This window comes from Quercus lobata, chromosome 10, assembly GCF_001633185.2.
Source record: "Quercus lobata isolate SW786 chromosome 10, ValleyOak3.0 Primary Assembly, whole genome shotgun sequence".
In the NCBI taxonomy this organism is placed as follows: Eukaryota; Viridiplantae; Streptophyta; class Magnoliopsida; order Fagales; family Fagaceae; genus Quercus; species Quercus lobata.
The window spans coordinates 54,807,029-54,830,266 of record NC_044913.1 but is presented as its reverse complement, the minus strand read 5'-3'; the positions used below and the strand labels follow the sequence as shown (position 1 = coordinate 54,830,266).

General features: G+C 34.5%; 1 protein-coding gene across 1 annotated transcript; it reads right to left on the bottom strand.

Moving 5' to 3' along the window:
• Nucleotides 1–6,311: 6,311 nt before the first annotated feature.
• Nucleotides 6,312–9,267, bottom strand: LOC115964999 (disease resistance protein At4g27190-like). Its single transcript, XM_031084213.1, has 3 exons — nucleotides 7,911–9,267; nucleotides 7,073–7,815; nucleotides 6,312–7,025 (listed from the first exon to the last, which is right to left on the bottom strand). Exons 1-3 carry the CDS (start codon nucleotides 9,265–9,267, stop codon nucleotides 6,312–6,314), a joined length of 2,814 nt encoding a protein of 937 aa, XP_030940073.1.
• Between the last annotated feature and the right edge of the window lie 13,971 nt (nucleotides 9,268–23,238).

The window sequence follows — 23,238 nt, the reverse complement described above, 5'->3', positions numbered from 1 at the left end:
CCCAAATGATCTATGGGCCAGGCCCATCTACCCAGGGAGAATCCGGAGGCCCAAGCCGAGGAGGGCTATGGCCCAAGCTCGACAAAATAGCCTTTGGACATCGCCGAGGACGGCTCAGTCCTCGGCAGACCCAAAGTTCCCCCCCTGAAAGGAGGGCAGAAACGGTATAGGACAGAAGCCAGGACAAAAGATCTAAAATATCCAGGGAAAGCTGCTCTTACTGCCATTCAATGCTCTGAACCTGACAGAGCCGCAGTTTTTGGCTTTTACAACCACCCCCAACGACTTTGAATATGGGCTGATGGGACAAGTATCAATTTTGGAAAGATTGACCCTATACGTGGACGAAGGACAATGAACGCAGGCGAATATAAAAGGAAAAAGAAGTAACCTAAAAGAGGGGTTGGGAAAAAAGGCCAGAAACCAGAGCCTCCCAGCCCACCACCAGGAGAAAGACTCCAGGGGTGTAGAGAAACATAAACTTGCACGAACACCGCGAAAAACCCACCGCCTATCAATCGAGGCCTAGCCTTCCAAACCCACGCTCTACAAATGATATTGTTAGGGGCCTTTTCACGTGCGAACCCGACACTGTTACGGTCCGCCACGAATCGCGTCCTTACAATAATTATTATTAGAAAAAAAACACTACAACTAAAACATAAAACCCTAGAATTCTTCCCTATGCAAGTCATCTTTGTTTTCCCATTCCCAATCCACAGGCTAACCTACACAAGCCATCTTTGTTTTCCTATTTGACTTTGAAGACCTTTGCTTTATTTATATATAGGCCTTTGATTATTTATTTATTTTTTATTGTTTTGACTTTCTAAGAGCTTGCCACATCAGCAATGTTAAAAAATAAAAAATAAAAACTCTCTTTCTCTCCAAAATCGAAACTCGATCTTTCTCTTTTGATGGCTAAACATACGGCTTCTATTCTCTCTCCAGCAAGAAACCCTAAACGGCTGAACATGCTTGAAGAAATTTGCTTCTCACTAATGGAGCCACAAAGAAGGAAATCGGTTGAGCAAAATAATACATAGTGGGGACTTTATGGTGAGTTTTTCTCTCCTCTTCGAAGTAGGACGTAAATCATAACTTCTTTACAGTATTATTGAATTTACGGGTGGAGACTAACATTAATTAATTTCTATATAATATTTAGAGCTGGTTTTGTTCCAATCTTGGTATGAATAATCAAGCGGTCAAAGCTGCCTAGGAAGTTTGACATAAGATAGTTTATGTTTTTCTCTTTTACTATCATGTTTTGTGCTGCAACTAATGAAATAATATACCTTCATGACTGAAGTTTTGCCTCTCTTTTTCTATAGATTAATATTCTCATTGGAGTGTGATTACAGAAAATTCCTTTTACAACACTAATTAAGGTATATGCACTATTCTGAACGTATGAGATATAATCTAATCTCTATCGTTGTGATACTTCCCAAACAAAACAATGGAACCAAGGACTTTGGGAGCTAATTAAATACTCATACATTTAGTTTTATGGTTGAATTTTTGTGATAATTTCCAAATTCAGTTTGTATTACGCTTTATTAAAAATTTAATTATTGTTGGTTTCGGGATTTGGATTACTAACAGCTTTAGTAAAGTTAAAGTTTAAAACAAAGTTGAATTGTTAATCGGTAACTTTTAGATTATACAAAATTGCTTTTCTTAATTTATTTTTTTTAAAACTTGAATTGATTGAGACAAATAAGCAATGGGGGAAGGAAAAGAGAAGATAGATAATGAGGGCATCACAATCCAATGCATGATTGCCAAAGTTAGCACATTGCCTTACTATGTGAATTAGGATGATTTAAGAATTATAAATTACATTCTCTGTTTTTTTATGATATATATGATCCATTTTTCATTTTTACTCAATTAACGCTCTTTTGCCTTTCAACTGATACTTCTTATTGTCCCTTAAAGAATTAAAAAAAAAAAAAAACTGGTACTTCTTATTCTTTTTTGACATTTAGATATTTCAAAATCTATTATTTCCAAATTTCTCTCATTTGTATGCGTGACGAGGGTTTGTTTTATTTATTGGCTTAAAAGTGTTCAAAGGAATTATTTTTTAATAATTCTACTATTTAAGCCAGATGATTAAAGCAACTTTTACTTAATATTCGGTACATTTATTTGTCTTCACTCTCTAACAAAGTCATTTTATTCATCTAAAGGTTGAGACAATATAATTGGTGTTGGAGTTATCACTATTGGTCTTTGTATTTTTTTTCTTTTTTCTTTTAAGTTGTAACTTTTATAAGTGAAAATTTACAACTTTTGTTTGACTCTTCCGTGTATCGCACGAATCAGTGACTAGTATATATAAAAAACAGAGACATCATGTAAGAGAGTATGAGGTTCTGCCATGTGGTGCATTCTATGAAAAGAATTGAAATACCCTTAAACAACATTAGAGATAAGAACAAATTTAAAAATAGAGACTCTTTATTTCCTTTAGTTTAATGTTTCAAGACAAATTTTTGTTACATTTTTTATTCAATATTTTAAGATTACTATTTGTTTTATTTGGTTCAATGTTTCAAGACTTTTTTCTCTCTCTCATACACAAAAAATTATTTACATTTCCATTCACGCTTTTCATTTCTACTCCTTTATATATACATGCCCACATCCCTTCATGTCATCGCATCTCAAATACACTCAAACCATAAACAATGTCATTTACCTTTAACCTTTCAACGATACCTACATAACTCCAACATCGCAGTACCATTTGATCCTAACCTGTATGAGTAAGCTATAACCAAAGAAGGGGCCTGCATTTTTTATTCAATGACGGTAGCTCACTATTTTGATGTTGAAGCCAAACGTTGGGGATTTTGTGAACGTTATGATTCGGTTTGAGTCTTTGGGATTTTGGTTTGAGCAAGTCATAAATGTATTTTTTTTAAGAACTAAAGAAAAAGAAAAGAAAATGAAATATTCTAATTGATTATTTATGAAATTAGCTTCTTCTTTTTTTTTTTTTTTTTTTAAATTTTGTGTTAGAACTCATAATTTGTAGGTTTCTTTGTAGGTTTTTTTTACTATAGCTCGTACCGCACATGTGCGATATGAGTTATAGTGATAAAAATAAAAATCAATGAAGATTTCAAAGTATTTTCTACTTTTTTTTTTTAAAGGATACTAAAGCCCAACTAAAAACAATTAAATTTTGATAAATGGATGTATTTTTAGCCTATTTCTCTTTGTTTATTCACGTTCTCTTTAGGTTGATACTTACTGTGGGGTCAGTCGATCCACAGACGCATTTAAGGTCAAGATGATTGGGCCTGTGGCCCATCCGAGGATGAAAATTCGTCCGAGGAGGCCCAGGTCAGGTCATAAGGGTAATCACAGAGGGAATGTAGCCGATAACCACGGAAGTGAGTTCCGTACTCCCCCGAGGACACCATACTCCTTGGCATTATGCGGCCGAGGACGATCGGGACATCGTCTTGTTATCATTGAACCTCGGAGATATGTCGCCACTGAAGATGAGATCAGAGACCAAGGGTAAGAAAGAAAAGGCAAACAAATATCTACAACTACAGTTGCCTCCGCATTAATTGCCTTTCAACCAACTCTCTGGCCGCATTAATGTAGAGATGATACCTGAATAGTAATGAGGCAGCCTTACAGCTACCCATAGGAAGTTCCAGGAGGCACTAGATGGGACAGAAAGAAATCCCTCGAACCCAAGCTACACATGTGCGGTGAAGATGGAACGAAGGGGACGGTATATAACGTGAAAGAATAACTTACGAAAATGAGGGAGACAGGAAAAAGGAAGAAAAAGAGAAAGAGAACTTAGAACATTGAGCGCTAAAAAGGATACTCAGACAGTCCTGAGTTGAAATCCATTTAGAGTTGTGTGGCGAACCGTTTTTCTCTTAAAGAGTTAATCTAGCCCTTACATACCCACGCTCTACAAATCATATTATATCTAGCCCTTACATACCCACGCTCTACAAATCATATTATTTGGGCCATTTACGTACGAACCCAATATTCATTGAGGTTTTTACAAATTGTGTCCATACACTTACATATGATTTCCTAAATTTAATTGAAATAATGAATTGGGTGTTTGCGATTGATGTCTCTACTTTACCTCTTTATCTCCCCACTACTCTTTACTTTCTTCATCATTTTCTCTTTCTTATATTTTGACTATTCTTCTTCCCATTTTATTTTGTATAAATTCAATATCATTTCTCCCATTCAATCCATATTTTTCCCCCCCAAAAAAAAAATTTGTGAGTACTCCCTCTCTCTCTCTTTACTTTCTTTTGGATTTTTTTTTCTTTCTTACAATTCTGTTGAAGTTGATGGCTTTTTTTATGGGTTTTTTTTTTTTTTTTTTAATGTGTGTTTTGGTATTGTGTTTTTCTAATTTCCCATTACAAATTCTTCTCCCTCCCTTTCTAACAAAATAATGCTTTATTACTCACAATTTCTTCAATTCTATTTCTCACAGTTTTTTCAAGTTTTCTTGGGCTTTTCGACCTTTTTGATCAATTTCTCCCACGTCAAAAAACAATATAAATGCTTGAGAGAGAGAGAGAGAGAGAGGATAGGTGGTTGATAAGCAATAGCACATTGAGCACATTGAGCGTACGATAAAGCAGAGTGCATTACATTTATAAAAAAAATTGGTACTTAGTACATGATGTTTTCAATTTTATTAGTAGGTCTCAACATCTTTTCTCTCCCTTTTATATAGCTTTGCCTGAATTTTGATTTTGGTTAATACTTTTTTTCTTTTTCTTTTTCTTTTTTTATTTTTTATTTTTTATTTTTTATATAGGTAATAAGAGTAATATTAATCTTGAAGGAAAAAAAAAGAAAAAAAGAAGTAGTGTTCATGATGGTGAACATAAGAAAAAACAACAAAAAACATCAAAGAAAAAATAACTCAAGGGACAATTCTAAGAGTAGAAAGAAACTCAATGGTAGAAGAACAATTAGAAGAACCCCAGCACCTAGACTAATCGAAAAGAGTTTGTGGCGTAAAGTTTGTACTTAGTTTTTTTGGAAATAGGAATTTGTGTTTATGTCAAAATATAATTTGCATGGCTATGAATTTGAATGTGCCTACCAACTTTTTGAGTGATAAATTATTATAAAGTCTATCTTTTATTCCTTTTGTTTCATCTTAATTTTGGTTAAGATAACGTTGTAATTTGTGATGAAATTATTTTATTATGATAATCTTATTATTCCTTAAGAGATAAGAAATTTGAATAATAAATTTGAAATTTATAAAGTCTAATTGTATATCAAATATAACACACTACAACAGAAGTTAGAAAAATATAGTTCACCTTAAAAAACTATTAATCAAACATACTTTGTAGGGATAAAAGGATGTCAAATACTTGCAGAAGTCTTTAAAAAAAAATAAATAATACTTGAAGTAATTACTTTTTATATATTACATCTCATTACATAATATTTATATATTCTCACATTACGTGGGTCTGCAGCTAGTTTGCAATAATTACAGCCCTCATTGACACATGTTTTGACCCTAGAATTTGCAAATATAAATCTAAATATTTACAAAATATGAAAAAAAAAAAGAAAAAAAAAAAGAAAAGAGAGGAGGAGAGAGACAACGACACATAACGCCAAGGATGAACATAATTCGACCTTAGGCCTATGTTCATGGGTTGTGATGAAGAGAAAACTTCACTAAAAATTTAGGAAGATTACAATAATGATATAAAGACACTCACACAAAACCTAAACATCAAATGCACTGAAAGATGTCACATATACAAATACAAAGATTAGTACTGAAACCAAAGAACTTAACTACATATTTATATAATGCCTCCAAAATCCAAGTGCAGAGGAAAACGATCCAAGTAAAAAAAAAAATAATGATTCCAAGTACATGTCTAGGTTGGCGAAAAATAGGTTATCTAGCCACACAAAACAAACCAATCCAAAAAAAAAAAAAAAAAAACAAAATCTAACATAAGGAATAAGAATATTCTATGTTAAATCTTCCCCACAAAGCAAATCAGTATACACTGTCGCAAGCTGCAACTGAACAAAAAAGTGCAATAATAATATACATATATATATATATATATATATATATATAAATCATATATTGCATGCCTTCTGAAGGGTAAAATCATGCTTTTGGTGATACTAGCTGAAAGATAGGGTTCAAATAAAAACTACGATTGCAAAGTAGTGCAGAACAGAGGCCTCTTGATCTGAGAGAAAGTCTCCAATTTGAGTCTCTGCCTCCAGTTCCATAAAAGGTTTCGTCAAGTGAAGCTGTTAAGGTCTCTGAGACGATCCTTCGCACTGTCATTTAGTTCATTCCACCAGTTTTTTGTGCATTCAATCACTCTCAATCTGGGTGCATTTTCTACACTGAATGGTAAATCCTTTAGCTCCAGACAAGTCTTGATCTTCATAATCTCCAAAGAGGGCCATTCAAACGAATTATACTCGCATACACTAAATAATCTTGGTAGGTTGTGGAGTTCAATATTCTTCAATCTGGGAAGGGATTCATACTGAACTATGCTTCCCTCTTCAATGATCTTTTTAATCTCAAAACAATCCTCAACTTGCAAATCTTGCAAGTGGCACAGTAACTGAATCATATCTCCTGGGAAAAGGCAGTTTAGCTTTGGACAGCTTTTCAGTGTCAAAGTTGTGAGTTTAGTGAGGCTTGTTGAGTCAATTGAGCCTCTGCAAATACTCACCAGGTTTGGGAGGTTGATTAGATGTAGCTTTTGCAAGAATTCAAACAAGACACCAGTTGCTATGGTACCATCAATGATGCTTTCTATTTCATTGCATTCTTCAATTGTACAAGCTTCCACCTCTTTCAAGTATTTAGTGCCAATTACTGATAAGTTCTTAGCACAATGATGACCAATGAGTTCAAAACTAAGAGCTTTATTGAGTATCTTTGAAAGTGCAAATGGAATATCTTCTTCTCCAGCAGAAAATCTTAAATGCTTAAATGCCTTTCAGCTGTGTATCCAAAAAAATCAAATCCACGAAAAGTGTCTACCTTGTGATTGCCAACTAGGATTCTGAATGATCTAAAGCCATTATCTTCCCACCCCATGCTATTTCTTTTCCACGATTTGCTGTTCTCAATGAAAGTTTCAAAGCAGCTGAGTTTAGGAAAGTAGAAACAAAGTCTTGTCAATGCCTTCAAACTAGCAACTTCCTCAGCTACCCTATCTACAATCTGGTTCCAACTTTGGTTTTTGAAGTCCACATCAATGCTCAACTCTTGTAATGAAGAAAGACATGCAATTACATTAGAAGGAATCAGATCTTTTGGTTTGCCATTGATGTGATTGAGACAACCGAAATTCTGTTTAAATGAAACTCTCAGACACTTCAGACCAGTCAATTGCGCAAGCTCTTCAGGCAAGGTGAGAATTCCTGTGCAGCGTAGATCAAGGATTTCAAGACTCTTTAGTTTCTCTAGCTGAGGAGGCAACTCCATTAATTCACCACAATTGTTTAGATATAGAACCCTTAGATTTATCAATCTGGAAATAGATGATGGCAGTGACATGATCCTTGTATCATACAAATCCAGAACTCGGAGGCCACACATGTATTCAAAGAATGATTCTGGAATTTTTGTCAAGCTTGGGTTTTTTTGTAGTAGTAATGTTGAGATATTACTACATGCAGGTTTATTAGGTAGATTACATAATTTCTGACCGATCAATGAGACCCTTCGCACGTCTTCCCATTCTTCCTCGAATGGTTGTTCTTCTATCTCTTCACCATCACCTACCAAAAATTTTAAATCCTTCTCTTCTAGATATGTAATCTTAAGGGCCATGCGTCGGAGAAACAGAGGCATCTTAAGTGTCCTGCTTTAGTACCCCTTTCCAACATAGATTTCTTTTCAAATTCCCTTATTATAGCATGTCCTTTGTCACGAGCCTTTCCAAGCTTTCTAGCTTCATCAATAAATTGTTCAGCTTTCCAGCACTCAATTAGGTACTCCTGGTAAACTTCATAGTCTGGGGGAAAAAATGCCCAATACAATAGGCAAGGCTTCTCATCCACAGGTAATTTGTCATAAATAAGTTTAAATGCCTTGTAGAGTTCTTGCATTTCTTGCACTGGTTCCGTGCCTGGTGACTGCATGTCAGATAACAGTTGCCGCCACACAGATGGGTCATCCTCATTTCTCAAGCTATCTGCTATCAACTTGATCACTTGTGGCATCCCACCGCACTTCTTGAGTAATCTGTCTGCAATTTTCTTGTAGCTTGGTCCATCAATGATATCTCCTACTATTTTTCGAAACAAGTTTCTGGCATCATCATTGGATAATCTTTCAATCTTAATATGATCATCTATTAAACGACAAAAATCTCTATCTCTGTATGCAAATACTACTGCTCCATGTTCATGGTCATCGTGAATGCCAACTTCTTTCAGATTAATCTCTAAGAAAACCTCATCAAGAAGCAGCAGATACCTCTTGTTAACCAAGGCTTCGGATATCATGTCTGCTATTTGATCACTGTCTCTGTCATGGATCCCTTTCACCTCAAGTTTTAACTGCTCTAAAAGAACTAGTTGTATCTTTCTCACACTCTCCCCTTTTGAAAGAGTTACCCAAAAGACATTGTCAAACAGTTGAGTTTCACGGACTTTGTTGTTCAGGTTTTCCATTACTGTTGTCTTGCCCACTCCTGGTAGTCCCCATATGCCAATTCTCTTCAAATTATCATCGTTGAGCAACTTTAGTAGTGTTTTGACATGCTCATTAAGTGATGGAACATTATCTATCTTCTCTGGATGCTTCCTTATTATTGGAACCACTGACATTGGTGCCCTTTCAATCATTATAGTTATTTGCTCTACTCGACTCTTTAAAGCAATTACCTCCTCAGTCTTTGTCACTACAGTTTTGCCAAGCTTTAGGAGAGAATGAAATGGACAGAGTCCACAAAAGCATCTACTGATATTCTGGTACTTGTTCCTCAATTCTCGGAGTTTGCCTTTCATTTCGTGAGCCTCATCCAGCCAGGTTGTGCATTCACGTGTCCTCTCCATTATTTGGTCTTTTCTGTCCAACATTGTTATTACATCTGTCTCTTTACTAAAGAGATATCTTTCTTCTTGTTCCAGCTTCGCAATGTTTTCACTGAGATTTCTTACATGACCATATTTGCTCCTCAAACATCCAATTATGTCCTTCCCAACTCGTATTGCTGGTGTCACCATAGTCCCAATTGCTGTCCACCACATCCTACAAAAATTGTTCAAAAATAAAAATGAGGATTATTTGTGAATCATTTTCTTTTCTATCGTGCTATAAGATAAACAATGTAAGAAAGAAAGGCAGGTTTTTGTCTCACTTTTCAATGACAGTTATCTTTAATTTTTTATAAAATTTATAACAGCATCTCTGTTAGGGGTATTAACCTTGACAGAAATGGCCACACTTGCAATGATGGTTTCGAGACTATAATCCATCTCTTAAGGGACTGCAGATTCTATAAAGCTTTTTGGAGCAACCTCGGCATCCCTTCCAACCTCACTCCTCCCTTCTCCATGCTTCTAATGGACTGGCTTCAGAGGCCTCTCTCCTCCTCAACATTCCCTGGAAAATAATTTTTCTTCTAGGAATTTGGTCTCTTTGGATCAACCAGAACATAGTTGCTTTCCAAAATTTACAACCAAACCACTACCTCCACATAGAATGTATCATGAAAGCGGTGTAATTCCATTACATCATCTCTCCTAAGGCTGTCTATGAGCCCAAATTTGAGATTTTTGTTAAATGAGTCAAACCCCCCATCAACTGGTTCAAGGTTTATTTCAACGCTTCTATTCTTTGTTCCAGTCTAGCTGGAGGGGGTGGGCTGATTCGTAACTCTAATGGAGAGTGGCTGAAAGGTTTATTCAGATTTATTGGGAGGACCTCTTCTCTAAATGTGGAATTATGGGCCTTAAAGGGATGGATGGTATTCTTATGGCTTGGGACTCTCTTGCCAGGATGGGTTGTTGCTAAGTGGATTCCCTCTTGTATTACTCCCTTCCCACTTACTGTGTTCTTCCTTTTTAATCTTTGGACACTTCTGATGCCTGTTTCCCCAGGTTAATCCTGGGCTCTATTTCTTAGTCTCCTTTATTACTAATTCCTTTTAAGCAAAAACAAAACAAAACAAAACAAAAACAGAGCTAATATCTTTAGAAAATTTAAGTCAAGTTTTTCAACAACATTTCGTTTGAGTCAAATCGATGTCAGAAGGCTAAAAAGTTCACACAAGTGGAAAACCTTGCGCACAAAATTGACACAATCAATGTATGGGTGATCCAAAAAGTTGATAGTTAAATAAACTAGAAGTAATTATCTACACTGTGGAACAAACGACGCCTTAAGATCATCTTTGGATGGCTAGATATTGCTTGCGCAAGAAGAACAAAAAATCAACTCCAGCAAATTTCCCATTTGAACTACCCTTCTTCCTGTTTGAATAACTTTTAAACCGTAACACCATTTTGCACAAATCCAGTAGCTTTATAAAGTAAGCTGCATTAGCTTTCCAATGGTACGGAGAAAAGCAGAAAACTGAATTCCAAAAGTCCTTTAATTAAGTCAAGTGCACAAAGTTTATTATGATAACTTGGGTTTTTATTGTGAGAGGATCTGTCCTCAAACTCCTGTTGTTGCTGTTTAGTTTATGAATATAGTGCTTTACCAACCCCACCCCCCCCCCCCCCCCCCCCAAAAAAAAAAAAAATGAAAGTGAAATGAAGGCATAAAATTGGAATTATATGTTGTTAACGTGTAATAGACTATAAGCCTTAGGCCCACCTTATTTACTTGTATAACACACATACTTGTACTACATACTCTACCTCCTATATAAAGGCACTCATGTATAGTTTTATTACTTGAGAAATACAATACCATTCATTCACTATTTCTAACATGGTATCAAAGCCACTACTCTAATCCTTTAGTGTGCTGCTCTTAAGCAATCTCGTCTTCTTATGTGTCATCTACTGCAGCTGTCATTGTCAGAATCACCATTGCCTCCGTTGCGACTACAATACACCAAAGTTCACTGCCTTGCTGCCACTGCTGCTTTCGCTTCTCCGATCAGACCACTTCTTGCACCATCAGAAATGAATCTCTTTGAGCTCTTCTATAAAAGAATCGTCCTCATCAGACTATTCACGCGCCTCCACGCGCCACTGCAAATCTTGGCTGTATCTCCACATGCTCCGCCTCAAGCATTCATGCACCTTCACGCATCAACACATGCTTTCACATGACAGAACTGCACCTACTGACGTCATTGCTGACATCATTCTACCACGTCAGCCCTAGTTAAGCCATTAGCTTGCGTCATTTGTTGAAGTCATCTCTGCCGCATCACTTGCTAACATCATTAGCTTGCATCATCTCCATGTTAACTTTTACTTTTGGCAGTTAACTCTTTTCAAGGTTGACTACTGACTTTTTTGCAAGGTTGACTGTTGACTTTTTTGCCATAGTTGACTTTTTGCAATCCAGGTGCTCCTTACCTAGTTCTTCACGTAAATTTCATTTTTGTAGTCCACTTTTGCATATTTTGCTTCTAAATGAAGAATAATGACAGGTTTTCTTATTGCAACAATCGTCACTAACAATCCATCAAACGTTTTTGCAAATGTCTTGGTCATAATATTGAGACTTGCTATCATTGCAACAAATCAGCTGTTTCCATATCTACTGCTACTATTGCTAACATTGAGAGTATCCAACCAATGGCTCCCCAGGTATGTCTCCTTCCTCTTAGCTTATGGATTCTGCTTGTTGCCATCACATGACACCTCACTTATCCTTATTTTCTCAACTTGAACCTACACCATACCCTCTTAATATTCGCACAGCAAATGGTTCCACAATGTTTGGTCATAATATAGGTTCTATCTCGATCTCCAACCTCTCAGTTCTTGGGGTCTTTAATGTTCCTAACTTTTCTTACAATTTATTTTCTACAGTACAATTAGTTGAGTTAGGTTATCGCATTACCTTTGATTATTCTGGGTGTACTGTGTAGGATCCGAGGAGAGGATAGGAGCTTGGGACTGGTCCCAAAGTTGGGTGTATGTCTCCCATGGACAACTTTCATCTTCCACCTGTTGCTCCTGTTTTTGTTACTGCTGCAGTTTCTTCTATTCCTTCCTTTGTAGTTAAGCATGCCCGACTTGGTCACGCATCTTCCTCTCGATTACAACACTTGACTTCTAGAGGTTTGTTAGGTTCAATATCCACAAAAAATTTTGATTGTGTTTCATGTCAGTTAGGAAAACAACCAGTTTTTCCTTTCAATACTAGTGAATCAACATCCACTGATATCTTTGACCTAATTCATTCTGATGTCTGGGGGCCTTCCTCTGTCTCTAGTATTGGTGGATCCCGATATTTTGTTGTCTTTGTTGATAATTATTCTCACTATAGCTGAATTTTTCATATGAAACATCAATTTGAATTATTGCAAGTATATTATAATTTTGCAAAAATGGTTGAAACTCAATTTTCCAAATGCATCAAAATTTTTCAATCTGATAATGCTCTTGAATACACTCAATATGCTTTCCAAGCTATTTTGCATTCTTATGGAACTATTCATCGACTAATTTGTCTAGGTATCTCTCAGCAAAATGGTAGAGTTGAACAAAAACTTCGTTATATTATTGACATTGTTCACGCTCTCCTTCTCTCTGCCAAAGTTCCTGCTCCTTTTTGGGGCAAAGTTGCTCTTCATGTTGTTCATGATATTAATCGCATTCTTAGTCCTGTTAGCCAAAATCAAACTTCATATGAGCACCTTTTCGAGTCATTTCCAGACTATCACCACCTTCGCTCCTTCGATTTTGCCTGTTTTGTTCTTCTTTAGCTGCATGAGCATAACAAACTTAAGTCTCGATCTAGGCTTTGTTGTTTTCTTGGTTATGGCGAAACTCAAAAGGGGTATTTGTGTTATGATCTTGTCTCTTATCGTCTTCGTATCTCCCGCAATGTTATCTTTTGGTTTTGGGAACATTGCTCATTTGTCGAGCTTTCTCACTTACGTGCCTTTCTATCTATCTCCTCCATTTTAGATCTTTTTCCAAATGAGCCACATATTTCTTCTATAATTGCTCCTAATCCTCCTATAGACTTCTCTGTCCAACCACTAGATATTTTTTATGACTCCCTTAGATCACCTTCTAATGAATAGGTGGAAGACGAGCTACCCAACCTTGAGCTTGGGTCCCCTACTCCTGCTCCACCTGAAGATCTTGCACAAGAAATTCCATCTCTTTACTCCACTGACCCTTTATGGCAAATTGCAATGAAAGAGGAACTTGATGCATTATCTAAAAACTATACTTCAGATTTGGTGACTCTTTCTCTAGGAAATCTGTGATTAGTTGTAAATGGATCTACAAGATCAAGACTCACTCTGATGGGTCCATTGAGTGTTATAAAGCTCGTCTTATTGCAAAAGGTTTTACATAGGAGTATGGGATTGATTATGAAGAGACCTTTGCTCCTGTTGCTTGAATCTCCTTTGTTCGTGCCCTTTTAGCTGCTGCTGCTACTAGTAAATGGGAAATTTTTTAGATGGATGTAAAAAATACCTTCCTTAATGGGAATTTAAGTGAAGAAGTTTATATGCAACCTCCTCCTGATCTCTCTATTAAACAAAACAAGGTTTGTCACCTTTAACGTGCACTTTATGGCCTTAAATAAGCTCCACGAGCTTGGTTTACCAAGTTCACCTCTTCCATCTCTCGCTTGGGTTACATTGCTAATCATTATGATTTTGCCATATTTCTTCATCATATTGACAAAGGCACTATTTTTCTTCTCCTATATGTGGATGATATGATTATAACTAGTGATGACCTTAGTGGCATTCAAGAACTCTAAGATTTTCTCAGTCAGCAGTTTGAGATAAAAGATCTTGGATATCTCAGCTACTTCTTAGGTCTTGAAATCACTCATTACACATATGGACTTTATATTACTCAAGCCAAGTATGCTTCTGAACCTTTATCTCGAGTTGGACTCATTGATAGCAAGATTGCTGACACTCTAGTTGAACTTAATGCGCATCTGACTCCCTCAGGAGGGAAACCATTGTCTAATCTCTCTCTTTACAGACGATTGGTTGGCAGCTTAGTTTATCTCACTGTCCCTCGTCCAGACATTTCATTTGTTGTTTACCAGGTGAGCTAGTATCTGTCTACTCCACGATTGACTGACTATGGTACTGTCCTGCACATTCTTCAATACCTAAAGGGCACTCTCTTTCATAACCTTTTCTACTCTGCTCAATCTCCTCTTATTCTCTGTGCATTCTCTGATTCTGATTGGGCAAGAGATCCCATTGATCAAAGGTCAACCATTGGTTATTACTTTCTTCTTGGTTCTTCTCTGATTTCTTGGAGAAGTAAGAAACAAACCGTTATGGCCAGCTCCAGTACTAAAGCAGAATATTGTGCCCTTGCTGATATCACATCTGAGCTCATTTGGCTTCTATGGCTTCTTAAGGATTTAGTATGTCTACATCCTCAACTACTTCTCTTTATTGTGACAATTAGAGTGCCATTCATATTACTCACAATGATGTCTTCCATGAACGGACTGTACGCATCGAGATCGATTGTCATTTTATCCGTTATCATCTTGTCCATGGTGCTCTTAAGCTGTTCTCGATCTCCTCTAAAGATCAACTTGCAAATATCTTCACCAAGTCACATCCTAAAGGACACCTTTGTGTTTTGGTTGACAACCTCAAGTTGGTCTCACCTCCACCTTGAGTTTGAGAGGGGTTGTTGATGTGTAATAGGCTATGGGCCTAATGCCCACCTTATTTACTTGTATAACACACAAACTTGTACTACATACTCTGCCTCCTATATAAAGGCACTCATGTATATTTTATTACCTGAGAAATACAATACTATTCATTCAGTATTTCTAAAGACTCATGCATAGCATGTGCTTGAGGCAGTTGGCTTGTATGCACGCATAGGCCAGATTCCATAACTTGTACATTCCATGCACCTACTGCAACAGGCTCATGGTATTCATGACCCTGATCAAATTTTGATCTCTATAAATACTAATCCCCTCCCACTAGATTTTCAAGCCATAAAACCCAAAAAAAAAAAAAAAAAAAGTCTGAATACTACTACCCAAATCTCTCCAGATAAATTCCAAAATTTTAATCTGTCTTTGGTTTCAATTTTTCCTTAATTAATTTCTCACAAATCTCTCTTGTTTAATAGTCATTATGATCTAGTTACTTCAATAATTATCATGCTTTGTGGTTATCTTGTTATGTTTGGATGATCAATAAGTGATTTATTATAGGCTTAGTAGTTCTAGAATCATTTTTTGCTGTTATCTATTCTAGCTTGTTTTAATCTTCATGATTAAGTCAATATAATCATGCATATTAGTATGGATATCACTTAGCATGTAACTTTTCTTGCCATACCCATTTTTATTCTTGAAGGTAAGCTCAGTTTAGTATGTAAAATTTTTAGATAACATGGCCATGCGTGGATCTAGCATGTAATTAACCAGTTCCATGATAATCATGATGAATATGCCCATGCACTTTGATGGATATGCTGTGAACATGAAACTATATTAAAATGGGTATGCTTTTGCGATGGGATTTATTATGCACTAAGAAATATTTATAAGTAATTTCATGCTTATGGTTATTGTTCATTTCTAAGCTTGATTTATTTTCTTTTGTGTTTATGTTGTCTGTGTATGACGTGGGTTTACATGCTAATTTTCTAATTTATAGTGCAACTAAACTCCATCACTACATATCAAATGGCTTGATTTTAAAAGAACTGGTTGAAGACTCACATTATGCATGAGAATATATAATTATTTTGAGAAATCTAATATATAATTTATTTTCTAAATTTTATTGTAAATTATTTATTCTTCCTAAAAATTAAACAAATTCTAAAAGTAATTTCTATATCTTTATTTTTACAAATATATAATTTTATCATTTTTTTTGTTCACGCGATGCATGAAAATATATAACTATTTTGAGATATGGTATAATGTATAATTTATTGTCAAAATTTTATTATAGATAATATGTTCTTCCTAAAATTCTATATCTCTATTTTTACAAATATATAATTTTATCATTTTCCAGTTTTTGGTTGGTATTATTCTTTTTTTTAATGGTTCATATTCTTTTAGTTATTATTATTATACATTATATTTTCCTAATTTCTTTTAGTACAATTAAAATTTTTAGTTTTCAAAGTTATTATTCAAATTCTCATTCTCTTATTGATATTATTATCATGATAATTGTCGGGGACGTTTTGCAACAAGAGACAAAAATGCAAGATTAGCCCAAATCTCCCCTTGGGTTCTTTAGAAATGTTTATTTGTGGAGAATCAAGCCCAAAATTTCAAATGTATAATGAACAAAGCACTAATGATGCTTTAATGAGAGAGAAACCAAAATGTCATAACTGAAATACAAGAAAATGCAAAAAAAACACACAGGTCCAAAACTTTAACCCACAATCAGCGAGAAGAGGAAATTGAGAGAGGTTGTGAGGAAGAGAGGGACGGTTCCCTTATACCCATATTTCCAACTGAATGGGATTTTGTTCTAAAGTCTCAGCTTTGTGGGAGAAAACTTGGTTTTTTATGTTATGAACTGAAGGGAGATTTTTATAGCAACCTTTGGGTGTCCTTAATGACTGGTTTTTAGGCTAAAGATGAGGCTATGGACCTCCCAAGTGCTAAATTGATGTTTGGTTCAAATTTGCTTGAGTTGGGTAAAAGATTTAACTTGCTTTATGCATACTTTGGGAAATATTTGACTAAACTCCTATTGGCTCCTCATTTTTAGTTGTTTCAGACTCTTGGGAGACTCACCTAAGTGAAGGCTAGCAGTTGGAGTTAGCCAATGAGAACCAACTATTTTTAAAGGGAAAAATGGGTTCGGGCAAAGCCTTTGGGCCACAATCAGCTAGAGAATAAAAACTCTTTTAGGGTGGAAATTTTAGGCACAAGACCTCCTCCATGAGCTTGAGGTGCTACCAGTATCCTTTGCTTACTTGGTAGCACGCATGGGCTAGGCTCATGCAAAAGGTTTAAAAGAAACTAACCCATACCCTCAAAACCACACTTCCTCAATTTCCCCCAATAAGTCGCATGGGCTTGGGCCATGTTTAAAAGAATAAAATACAGGAATTAGGCCTACAAAAAAAGTCAGGCTTGTAAAAATTGTGTTGCGAAAATGTGTATTAATAATAATCAAAACTTATTATATAATTACAATTGATATTAGTCAAATAATTATTAGTACTCTCAACTCACACTTGTCTTCTCCCATTCTTGAGTGAGTACACTGAAGACTGAAGTTATCCAAATTGGACCAAGGTGGACCAAAATGGACTGAAATGGAACGAAATAGAACAAGTGGACCAAATAGACTGAATCGAACCCAAGTGGACCAAATTGGATCAAAATGGACCAAATGTTGAACCATAAGTAGCAAATATAACTCAAAATATTAATAATTATTATAATAATAAAGTGATATAAAACCATAATATGTGATTGGTGCATTCTGATATGATGGAAGTGGTTTGTTGTTAAAGTAACATAAATCAAATTTGTTATCACATTAATATTTTTAACAAAATTATTATGCATGCATCTATGATTCTATGTGCTTGTTAAAGGTTTTATTCAAGTTGAATTCGGCACCATGTAGAGAAAGTTGATACACCACAAAAAAAACATATCAAGAAAACCACTTATATGTAATATTTTATACAGAAAGAAATAGAAAGGCCAAAAAAAGCCATTTGTTAAGAGTTTAATTATCTTTATCTTTTGAAATTGATGAAAATAATATATGATTTTCTAAGTAGGAGAGGAACTAGATCCCTCAGTCTGGACAAGAATACTATATTAGCATATGAATATGAATATGAATATAGTATTGGAATGAGACTTTTTTGGACGAGTATGAACTAAAAATATGTAAATGGTGTCTCCACTTAAGGTATTTGTATTACATATATTTTCTATTACAAGTTACCTTTAGGGTCAAGAATGTGTAAAGTCATGGTAGTCAATAAGTTTATATCATGATTGATAAGTTATAATTAGTTTTGAGAACTAGTTTTGCAAATAAGTTGTGTTTTCAAAAAGTATTATTAGATAAAAGTAATAAGACTCCAACATCATTGGTAACTTTCTCTGAACTTTGGTCTTAATCAATCCATGATTGTGACTAGATAAAACCCCAACATCATTGATAATTTCTTTTCACGGGGAAGAAGTTTCAACCAAACTTGTGTAGGGTGGACTTAATTTCAGGAAGCAATCTAGCTCAAAACGACAAAATTTTGAAATAGAACAGTTTATTATTGATGATGGAAGCTCGAAACGACACAGATCTTTACCGTAACACTATTACCTGCTATAAATTTAAGATTTTGTTTAGAAAATGTAAATAATGAAAGATAATGTTCTCCCCATGTCGAAACACAACAAATATAAATGCCATGATTGATTATATGTACTCATCGTATGTGATTGATAACAAACTTTTAGGCATACCTGTGCTTCTAGCTCGGTTTTCTTCTTCTTCTTCTTTAAACTTTGAGATCTCTTTGGTAATGCTCTGGAGTGGGTGAAAGCTTGAGTCTTAGATGTTTGAATGTTAGAAATGGAAAAACCATTACACAGCAAACGAAGTCAACTAGCAATGCAATTATCAAAAAATTTAAAAAAATTAATAATAATAAAACTATAGCAATGCTGCAGCCTGCAGGTCCCACTCACCTCGCACGTTCACATGCCCTACACTCTCTCTCTCTCTCTCTGTGAATTGTTTCGGGTATATTTTTAGCAAAAAAAAAAATGCTTCCTGTATAAGGTACTCTGCAATTTTACCTCCCCACCCAAAAAAATAACAGCTCAGTAAAACTTCTAAAATTACATGGAGACAATTTGGATACATAAAATTCACGGCATATTTCTTACTAACAATTGCACAGCATTTTAACTGGAAAGTGAAACTGTTTGATTGAAAATCATTACAAAAAGATATTCGTTAATTTATTAACATAAGGTCCGAGGAAAATCAACATCAAATTGGTTCAAAAGATTTTGGATTTAACCTAACCAAAATTTCTTTTGTAAATAATAAATTCATAATATCAACATTAATAATAAATTAACACTTTTTTTTTGTGATAGAGTTTCAACTTATGGCATTCACTTCTGATTATTGTACTCTTTATCATTAAATCAAGACACCAAATGGTTTTTGGTGTAGGCTGTGATTGAAACCTAGATCTCGTATTTAACTATCAGAAACAATTAACACAGTTATATATAATATAGCTTTGAAATTTAGCATTATTTAGTACTCGTATTCTTCTAAAAAAAAAATTTAATACTCTTATAAAGGAATTTTTGGATTCAAATATTCCACACATTCAATTATGATAAAAAGATAAATTAAAAATTAAAAGAATCTAACCCAGTGCATACGAATAGCTTCAGAAATTACTAGGTCCATTGGACGACTGCTAAGGTGGCCCTTCCTGGTCCTCCTAACCAATAAAATGTTGTCATTCACACAAATGTGACATCACCAGGTGATTTTTTTTTTTTTTTTTTTGTGCTAATTAGGAAGCTAACTCACACATTTGTAAAGGCGAAATCATTTTATTAGTTGGAAGGGCCTCAGCATTTCTCCCAATGAACCTAATAATTTCTCGAAAAGCTGGGTCAAGAATGTTCTATATATGTAACCTTCACCGGATCCCTTCAAACTTCAACAAGGTATGCTTCAGCTGTACTAATATGTTGAAAATGACTACCAGGCTACCACGCCTAATTTATTAACAACTTCGCAGCTGGGCCATGTTGATTTGGTTCCAAGCTTCCAGCTATGTTCAGACAAATGTAAAATTGCCCTTAAAAAAAGGACACATAAAATTGAAAAAATTAATTACCCTGTCTAGTTATTAGTTTCTTTTACTTGAAAACAAAACGGTTTGAATTCAGGATTCGCATCCACTCCATTTAATGGTCATATTGCAAAGTAGAACCTCACTCCCTCTTGTGTAGTTGTGTATGTTTGTTTCTCAAGGAAAAATTATTTCAAAGTAGAATAATTTAAGATTTAGATTTTGTTAATTCAATTAAATTAAAATTGTGTTAAACTAAACTAGGGACAAAATTGGCCTCTGCCCTTTTCGGGCAAAAAAAGTAGCATTCTACCATCTCTTCCAAACTAACTAGGGAAATGCCCATCTTTTGAAATTTGACTTTCTCAAAATCGAGTTTTTTTTAAAAAAAAAAAATTTATAGAGCCTTATAGTGACGTTTTAAGGAGCCTATAGTGACGTTTTAAGGACTTATAGTGGCGTTTTGTAACTTGAGCTCCATGAACTCGAGTTTTATGCAAGTTTTTTATCTATAACTTGAGTTCATGGAGCTCGAGTTACAAAACGTCACTATAGGACCTTAAAAACATCACTATAGGGCTTAATTCGATTTTGAGAAAGTTGAGTTTTAAAAGAGTAGCATTTCCCTAATTAGTTTAGGAAATGGGGTAGAATGCTACTTATTTTACCCGAAAAGGGCAGAAGCCAATTTTGTCCCTAAACTAGAGTTAATAAGCACAATTTAGACCTTAGATTTATTTTACTTTGAATAATGACCCTCTTAAATGGCTGGACTTGTTAGTCCAAGTGGTTCCTTCCCATGTACTAATGGGCAGGGCTGGATCTACCACTATGCTAATTACGCAATCTCTTAATGACTAGTTTGGATGGAGGAGAGGGAGGAAGAGTAGGGTAAAATTGGCAGGAAATGGGAATTTTTAATCCAATTGTGGATTTGTCAAAACTCACATTCAAAAAAAAATGACAAAATTTAGCTACAAAATCGATTGTAGCTTTAAACTAGAGTTAATGAGTACAATTTAGACCTTAGATTTATTTTACTTTGAATAATGACCCTCTTAAATGGCCAGACTTGTTAGTCCAAGTGATTCCTTTCCCATGTACTAATGGGCAGGGCCAGACCTACTACTATGCCAATTAGGCAATCTCTTAATGACTAGTTTGGATGGAGGAGAGGGAGGAAGAGTAAAGTAAAATTGACAGGAAATGGCAATTTTTAATCTAATGGTAGATTTGTTAAAACTCACATTCAATAAATAAAAAATAACAAAGTTTAGCTACAAAATCGATTGTAACTTTAAACTAGAGTTAATGAGCACAATTTAGACCTTAGATTTATTTTACTTTGAATAATGACCCTCTTAAATGTCTGGACTTGTTAGTCCAAGTGGTTCCCTTCCCCTTTATTAATGGGCAGGGCTGAACTTACCACTATGCCAATTAGACAACCTTTTAAGAACCAGTTTAGATAGAGGAGAGGAAGGAAGAGTAAAGTAAAATTGGCAGGATATGACAATTTTTATTCCAATGGTAGATTTGTCAAAAGTCATAGGTGAATTTTGACAAACCTACCATTGGATTACATTTTCTTCTTATATCATTCATACTTGCAAAACTATTAGAAAATTAAAGATTAATAGTTATGTCATCAATAAATTATTTAAATTGCAAGTTTTTGTAATTTAAAATTATGTATAAAATATAATCTAATAAATCATATAGTAAATAATTTCCTATTAGCAAAAAATTTAACATGTATATTAAGAGCGTAAAAAAACACATAATCTAACAGTTCCATTTTCAAAATATGTAGCAATGTTAATGATATTGAGTAAGGTTGTACTCTTAGGTTACAACCAATTTTGAAACTAAATTTTGTCCATATTGAGTAGAGTTGTAGGCTTGTAGCTATTGAATAAAACTAATTGGACAAATTACAATTTACTCACTTGCAATTTGGCCGAAATTTAAATTGTCTACTTGTGATTTAAAATTTGACACTTTATCCACCTGAAGTTAACTTAGTTAGAGTTCCGTAACATACCTCTATTAAAAATATGACTAAATATGTAATTTTGCTCCACTTTTATGTCTATCTCCTCTAAAAACAAAAAAAAAACATTAAAAAAAAACATAAAAATACAAGATCAAATAAGATCAAAAAGGATCCAGCGGAACACTTTTATCATAGGATTTCAAATCATAGATAGGCAATTTAAATTTCAGTCAAACCTCAGGTGTTTAAATTGCCTACTTGTGATTTAAAATTTGACACTTTATCCACCTGAAGTTAACTTAGTTAGAGTTCCGTAACATACCTCTATTAAAAATATGACTAAATATGTAATTTTGCTCCACTTTTATGTCTACCTCCTCTAAAAACAAAAAAAATATATATATATAAAAATACAAGATCAAATAAGATCAAAAAGGATCCAGCGGAACACTTTTATCATAGGATTTCAAATCATAGATAGGTAATTTAAATTTCAGTCAAACCTCAGATGGGTAAAGTGTCAAATTTCAAACCACAAGTAAGCAACTTAAATTTTGGCCAAATCTTATGTGGGTAAGTTGTAATTTTTCCAAACTAATTTGTAGCCAAATTTTGTCCATAAAAAGTTTCTCATTAAAAAAGGGTGAAGCAATCTAAGAAAATAGCTATTTTTTTTTTTTTTTTTTTTGATAGATAACTTGAAAACTTGTATTAAACAAAAGAAAACGTTACATCATGATGGAGAGCTTGTTCCAAAAAACAAAGATTATCTTCCATCCAAACCTTAAAGTCAACAATACTAATAGCATGTTTTGCTAAGATATAGGTAGGTCTATTTCCTTGCCTACATACGTGAGAAAACAACACTTTCCTAACATCATTACAAGAGCTTTAAATCCCATAAATGATAAACATCACCAAAACTGATGGAGGTGACAAACCTTGAAGGGCACGAACCATATTAAGTGAATTTAGTAGAATAAACCAAAACGGATGGAATTTAATGCATTCAGGTTCAATTTAGTAGAATAGTCCATTCGGTCCAGTTTGGTCTATTTGGTCCACTTTGGTCCATTCAAGTTCAATTTGATCCACTTTGATTCACTCGGTCCATTTCGATCCACATTAGCATACTTATTTAAAAATGAAAAAAGCCAGGCTTGAGTTGAGAATATTACCAATAGTAACTATGTGATAAAATTATATTATTATGACATCCT

Excerpts from the sequence above, each read along its gene's own strand:
- LOC115964999 (XM_031084213.1), bottom strand. The coding sequence starts at position 9,267 with ATGGTGACACCAGCAATACGAGTTGGGAAGGACATAATTGGATGTTTG. Across the intron at positions 7,816-7,910 it reads GAAATCTATGTTGGAAAGGG|GTGATGGTGAAGAGATAGAA; the intron begins GTACTAAAGCAG and ends AATTTTTGGTAG. Across the intron at positions 7,026-7,072 it reads TCCTAGTTGGCAATCACAAG|GCATTTAAGCATTTAAGATT; the intron begins GTAGACACTTTT and ends CACAGCTGAAAG.